We start from the raw sequence: 7578 nt of genomic DNA on the forward strand, positions 1-7578 counted from the left end.
GATGCGTACGCGTCGCACCGAATTTCTGCCACTCACGCATACGCGTGACCTAACGCGTACGCGTGATACCCTACCCTGTTTCACTCGCTTCTTTTCTTATCTTCTCTCCATTTATTTCCTTCTTCTCTCTTCTCCTCTTTTCTTTTCACCCTTCAACCATCATCCAATACTACCAATCACCATTTATCACCATCTCTTTTAGTTAGTTAGTTAGTTAGTTTAATTTCTGTTTAATTTTCTATTTTTCATGATAACTGTTGGATTATTATTTTTTTTTACTGTTTATTGCTGCTGATTACTGATAGGATGCTATGTTAGCATCATTATTGTTCATATTCATTATGGGAGTTCTTAATTGAGGTTATACTTTGTTATTTGGTTGTGAATTCTTCATGCTTAATATCTTTTGAATACCAAGTATTTATGGATTGCCTTCAAAGCACTCTAATTATTTTAAATTACATGATTTGGCCACCATGTGATTTGAATCCTTTTCTTTGACTAGATAATTTCTTGATGGATGTTGTGCATTATCTTAATGCATTGTGTTTCTTGATCATATGCATCCATATGTTATGCTTACGCCTTAATGACATGTTAACCATTAATTGCTTAACTATGTGCTCCACACATACTTGAAACTAGTCGTTTGTGGCATAATGCTTCAATTGTGAATTGGATTGTAAGCTCCTATAGGGATATCTTTTTGAAATTCTCAAGCCTTATGGACCATGCTTGCTATGTGGTTGAATCTCAATTTATATCTCTCTTTTAATAAGTTGCATAGCAACCATGTTCGCATTTTATGTCCACTAGGTGATGGGAACCAAAACTTAAAGTGTGTCATTGATTGATGTGTGATTTCCATTGTCCCTTTGTTCATTAAATTTCCTTGCACATCAATCAATGTCCATTCAAAATCCATTTCACAATTGCTTGAGTGCTTCCTTGTCTCTTTATTACTTGTTTGTTGGTTTTCACTTACAAGTTTTCTTTAGAGTATCTCAAGCATACTAGAATGAATGAAGTGCTTACTTCTTTTGTGTAATTGTGACATAGAGCTTTATGCTAGTGTGCGTTCTAAACCACATACAATTTAGAATTCACACGCTTGTTTTCATCAATGTCACACACTTATTACTTCACTTCATTTTAGTGATTCTTACCTTATTCCAACAATCTACGCTTCCTTACTTGTGCATTTACTTGTCTTACTTTCCTGTTTTCTATCTTTCAGGATGGTTTGTCATAAGCAAAAACGGAAGCGGGAGAAAGAACACGCAGCAACCAGTTGATCCACCAGCTGAAGGTGGCAATTCGGAAAGTTACCGTACCCCCTTGCTCATCTTTGAATACACCGAGGACGGTGCAAATTTTTAAGTGTGGGGAGGTCGTCTGACTGATCGGCCATTTTTTGATGACAAATTTCTAATCCCAACACTTTCGCATTTCATTTTAGGTCTTTTAGAATTTTAGTTGCATTCTCTTAGTTTACATATATATAATAAGTTTAGCCAAAATAATAAAATTTTCTAAAGATTTTATCTATAGGGCACCCCAATTTATTTGAGTAAAAAAAAAAATTTTTTTAGAACCTGCTTGAATTATATATATTGTGGAACATGTTTTGAGCTAAGAACACATAAGCATGTGAGTTTTGAGCTTAATTGTGTGGTTACATCATATAACCACTATTTACATGCTTGTGTGTATTATTCTCTTCCTATGATTACAATCTTTGATTTGTTTAATTCTTTATATCCATTATTTTGTGTATACATGCACTTATATGATTGAAGCTTTCATTTCATTGAGCTCACTTACCTAAATAGCCTACCTTTTATCTTTCATTGTAGCGAACTTTGAGCTATGCTAAACCCATTTTGTTTTTAATTTTAGCACATTACAAGCCTAAGTAAAAAATAATAAATGTCCCTTATTTTGATCTTTGATTAGCTTAGGTTAGTGAGAGTGTTTATCATTCAATTGTGAAAAATTTGAGAACATTGGTTGGGATAAAAGGGTATTTTTATATTTTTGTCAAAATTTTGGAAATTGAGTACATATTCATGTATTAATTATGTTTAAACCATATGCATTGGTACCTTTAATATAATTCATCAAAAGAAAAAAAGAGAAAAAGAAAAGAAAAAAATGTGGAAAAATAAAAAGAAGAAAATAAAATAAAATAAAAAAAAAAGAGAGAAAAAGAAAAATAATAAAAAGAGGACAAAATGCCCCAAAGTGAAGTTCAATAATAATCAATGCATATGAGTTGTGATAAAAAAGAGAATGCATGAGTGTGTGAAAAAGTGAAGAATGGATAGTTAGGTTTGTATTAGAATTGAATAGGTTGTTATAGGTTAGGTGGAAGTTTAACTTAATCAAAGATTCAAATTTCAAGCTCACTTAACCAAATACAATCCTACCTTAACCCTAGCCCCGTTACAACCCATGGATAAGTCCTCATGATATTTGTATGCATGCATGAAATAATTGTTGATTGTTAGATGAAAAACAAATCTTAGAAAGCATGATTAGGGAAGAATTGAGTGAATCAACCCTATACACTTGAGTGACTAGAGCGGATACACATCCGGTGAGGGTTTGATTGCTCAATTACATGTTTTCACCTATGATCATCTCCTTTCTTGTAAGTTGTTAAAATCTTTTCAATAACTCAATTCAATTGTGGATTTGATTTGGTTGTTAATACATTTAGTCATTTAGCACTCATGTTCATACAAGCTTTCTTGGGAATTGATTTATTTTGACCAAGTAGTTATATTCATTTAGATAGATTGCATATAGGTAGATTGCGATACCCTTTGTTTCTTTCATAAGTTTAGCATGAGGACATACTTAGTTTAAGTGTGAGAAGGTTTGATAAACCACAATTTTATGGTTTATCTTGTGTTGAATTGAGGGAATTCTATCAACTTATCTCACATTTATTCAATGAAATAGCATGGTTTTGGTAATTCTCCCTAATTTGTGCTTAAGAGTGAAAACATGCTTTTTAGCTAAAATAGCTAAATTTTAATTTATTTTAATTCCATTCGATACCTTGATATGTTTTTAAGTGATTTCAGGTTCATAAGGCAAGTATTGGATGGAAGAAGTGAAGAGAAAAGCATGCAAAGTGGAGAATTTATGAAGAAATGAGCAATTGGAGGATCGCGCATGCGTCACTCACGCGTACGCGTAAGGAGGGAATTTGCCAGCGATGCGCACGCGTCACCCACGCGCACGCGTGACGTTGGTCACGTGACCTCATTAAAATGAAGACGCTGGGGGCGATTTCTGAGCCAACCAGGCCCAAATCCAACTCATTTTTGAAGTTATTTGATGCAGAATTCAAGATTGGGCAAGGGGGAGCAATTAGTTAGTGTAGGAAGCATGCCTTAGGTTGGTTTTAGAAAGAGAAGTTCCCTCTTCTCCCTAGAAATTAGGGTTCTTAGTTTAATTTCTTCTTAGATTTAGGTTTTAATTCTTGTTTTCATCTTGTTTTCTTTACAATTTCTTGTTCCTACATCTTTGTTCTCTTAGTTTATATTGTTAATTTCCCCTTTATGCCTCTTTTTATGTCGATAAACTCTAGTTGGATTTGGATTTCCTTTTAATGCAATTTATGTTTTATGTTTCTTTGATGTTTAATTGAGTTGCTATTGTTGATTTCTTGCATTGGGTAGTAGTAGATTTTATTATTTCTTACAATTTATGATACTTTTCTTTTATGCCTTTCAAGTGTTTGATAAAATGTTTGATTGGATGTTAGAGTAACTTTTTGAGCATTCTTGGTTTGGAAAGAGAAATTAGGCAATCTTGAGTCATCAATACCCAATTTAGATTGGTGATCTAGAGTTGTTAGTTAATATTATTTTCATTGACTCTAATCTCTTGCTAATTCAATTAGTGAGTTGATTATGACTTTTGGATTGAGATTAACTAGTCTTATTTGACTTTCTCTCAATGTGAAAATAACATTATACCTTCTTTCTATGTTGAAAATGACTAAATAGGATTAGCTCTTGTTAACTATTGTATGATAATTAATTACTAGGATAGAAAACATGGATTCTCAATCCTTGCCTTGAATGTCTCTCTTTAGTATTTGTTATTTTTAGTTGTTTTCTTTAATTTCTTGTCATTTATCTTCTTGCCCTTTTCAATCCAACCGGCAAAACTCATAACCAATAGTTGAGTACTCGATTGTGATAACTAAGGAGAATGACCCGGAACTAATACTCTCGGTTATCTTTATTGGGTTGGACTTGTGACAACAAAAAATTAAACTTTGATTGAGCATTACTTGTCGGTTTGAAACTATACTTGCAATGAAGTTATTTCCTCTAATCGAGAAAAAAATTCTAAGCCGACGATTCAGCTCTTTCAAAGTTCAAAGGTCACCATCAGTCAAATCTAGACCAATTACAGCATGAGAAACTACTGAGATTTCTTGATGACCAAGAAACTTCTTCTATTGTTTTTCTGTGTTTTGGGAGCAAAGGAAGCTTTGGTCCATCCCAAACAAGCCAAATCAGTTCAAACGTCTTGTTGTAAAGGCGAATGAGATATAGAAAGGGTTGAAACAATTGATGGATAGAGATAATAATATTGTGCACAAGAAGGTGCAAGAGATGAAAGAGATAGCTAGGAAAACTGTTATTAATGGTGGATCATCTTTCAATGCTGTTAGAGAACTTATTGGTGATATGGTGGGTAACAATTGATAACTACACTTTTTTGGGGTCGTATTTCTTGGAGTTGTTCTTTCCTCTGAATCAATGTAAAACAAGTAAATAATAAGTTCATCATTGAAATTGTTGCTATTGGTACGGTCTATTAAAAATGAACATGACCAAGTTGTTTTAATGAACTTGTTTCTTCATATCTGAACATAGAACTTCGTCTAACTCATGTTTCACCAACTTGAAGCACAAACTACTTCGAAATGAGAACATATATATATACACGTTGCTAATATGTCTTGCAAGGTTTGACACAAACTAATGGTTTGTCAATATGCTCTACAGGACATTCTTGAATAAATTTGTTATGCAGAAGGTTAGATTTTTAGCTTTTTTGCAATTTCAGCCATATATTTACCCTGGTAAAAGGCCTGCTGCAGTTCTAGCTCGGTAGGTTGCCGAGTTCCATCTCCGGCGAAGGTTCCAGCACCATATGCTGAGCCTCCTTTCACCTCATCCATCTCAAACATGCCACTTCCAAATGTGTATCCAAGGGGCACAAAAAGCATGCCATGATGAGCTAATTGAGTTATGGCTGTCAATCTGCAATTAAAGATTTAGAGGGAAATTGAAAACTAACTTCAATAAATTCATAATCTCATAGCACAAGAATCATTAGTCACTAGTGAATATAGTTCATAGTCTTGGTCACTATTGGAAAAGTGAAGATACAATTGTACAGAGTCATGACATGCAACATTATGAGAATTATCTGTTTGATCAAAACAATTCTGATAGAACAACTGAACAAGTTTGTTATGTTCTAAATTGAAATGATAACAACAGTAGGAAGCATTTAGGGTTCATTTTACTCACGCTGAAAGTTCCTGGCCTCCACCGTGAAAGCCAGTACTCCAAAAGATTCCAGCAGGCTTGCCAGCCAGTGCTTGGGAGGCCCATAGCTCACTAGTGGCATCAAAAAATGCCTTCAGTTGGCTTGGCATCATGCCGAATCGAGAAGGAAAACCAAATATAAAACCATCAGCTTCCAGAAGTTGTTCCGGTTTGATGTCCGTTACATCTTCCGGCCTAGGAGGGGCCTTCAGCTTTTCCAATATTGGATCGGAGAGGGTCTCGGGTACCTGATTTTAGCAAACTCAAAAGGATCATAACAAAGGGATCTAATTACTTGTTATACACGGATCAAATGACATCACTTTTTGCTATCATCATACAACAAATGTATTGAGAAAAATTAATCACCCGCCATAGTGTTGCCTCAACACCTTCAACTGCCGCGGCACCTTTGAGAACTTCTCTGGCCATAGTATCTACATGTCCATACATGGAGTAATACCTGTAAAAATTGATGTGATACTTGAGAGTAATAAAATCAACAAAAGAAAAAAGGGGACGGGGGGAATTAAAACATTCAAATCTGCAATGTCATCATCTTGTTTTGTGAATGCTTGGATTGAACCAGTTGAAGATATGCTTACACAACAAAGACCTTGGTAACAGCCATCTTCAAAGTGTTGGCTCAAATTGAAAAAACTAACCAACCACTTTTGCCTCAGCTGCTTAATAGAACTAGCCCTGAATTGCCAAAAGACATGAATTTGAAGGGATTAAAAAGACCCCAAAATACGGAATATTTTTTGGATTATTAAAATTTTAGAATTGCTGTACATAAAGTTAGCAAATGGAAAATCCAAACATAGCAAGGAACATGGCCCATTTGAAATGTTAATTGACTAATAATTGAAACAAGAACTTATACAAAGAAGAATGTAGCTGATAAATTTTGGTTTCTGAATTTTACAAACTAAATTGAATTCATTTAAAAATGAACTAATATGTGTTATCTATTTAATGTCAATTGAACAAGAACTCGATAACTATTTGTCTCTGAAATTTGCAAATAAATTAATTTAAACAATAAATTAACAAGTGTCATCTAAAACACCAGAACAATATATATATATATATATATATATATATATATATATAACAGAACAAAGAGTGCGTTGAACACAAGAAAAGCATGATCAAGCTATTTCCATCCAAGAAAATTATGGTATAAACCACAAAGTTTAGTTAAGAAGTGATCATTCGTTGGGAAAAGCAAAAGAAAATAGAAACCCAACCAATCAAACTTCAGAGCATGCAATAGTGAGATGATGTTTCACACACACACACACACACCACACACATATAAGCATCACAAACAAATAATGAAAAAAGAAATCATAAAAAAAAAAAGAAAAAAGAAAAAAGAAAAAGAGGGGGGCATTAGCATGAGGATCATCATCATAAAACAAAACGAAGTTAGAACTGGGAGAGAAAAACAAACCTTTGCTGTCTGGTTATTCTCGGAAAGGGCAGCACACAGGGCTCGGGATATATATTCTTTTGAATTAATTAATATTTATACCGATCTTGACTAAATATATTAATTTTTAATAAATTAAGAAAAATATAGATTTTCGGTATATGTTGAGGTGAGTTAAAATTGGATAAAGAATTGAACTTTACGTGTAAGGTAGAGCCTGATAGTAGCTTGTTGACGTGTCATAAATTATAGATTATAAAAGGAAAATGACATGATTGAGGGTAGGGCTGGGGCCTGGGAATCAAAATGAAAAGTCTTCTTTCTTCAAGATTTTTTATTTTACTTTTATTTTTAATAGTTTCTATTTTCTACTTTTACAATTTTGGAAAAAAATTGAAAACAATATATCTTTTTGTTGTTTTCCACAAAACTTAAAAATATAAATGTTAAAAATAAAAATAAAAAATACAAATACAAATTAAATAGGCTCTTTGACGATTTTTGAAATTAAAATTTGAGTTCAAAATTAAGCATCACATTTTGCATATCCGTTGT

The 7578-nt window shown here is 33.3% G+C and overlaps 1 protein-coding gene across 2 annotated transcripts; it reads right to left on the reverse strand.

Moving 5' to 3' along the window:
* Positions 1-4869: 4869 nt before the first annotated feature.
* On the reverse strand, positions 4870-7177 carry LOC107609530 (Quinone reductase family protein). 2 transcript variants are annotated; one of them, XM_016311530.3, is made up of 5 exons: positions 7045-7177; positions 6191-6287; positions 5955-6048; positions 5568-5833; positions 4870-5294 (listed from the first exon to the last, which is right to left on the reverse strand). In XM_016311530.3, exons 2-5 carry the CDS (start codon positions 6214-6216, stop codon positions 5069-5071), a joined length of 612 nt encoding a protein of 203 aa, XP_016167016.1. In that variant the 5' UTR covers positions 6217-6287; positions 7045-7177; the 3' UTR covers positions 4870-5068. The 2 variants fall into 2 exon arrangements, with proteins under 2 accessions (XP_016167016.1, XP_016167018.1); XM_016311532.3 differs by lacking the exon at positions 7045-7177 and adding an exon at positions 6839-6863.
* Between the last annotated feature and the right edge of the window lie 401 nt (positions 7178-7578).

Source organism: Arachis ipaensis, chromosome B7, assembly GCF_059453495.1.
Source record: "Arachis ipaensis isolate K30076 ecotype BB chromosome B7, ASM5945349v1, whole genome shotgun sequence".
Classification (NCBI taxonomy): domain Eukaryota; kingdom Viridiplantae; phylum Streptophyta; class Magnoliopsida; order Fabales; family Fabaceae; genus Arachis; species Arachis ipaensis.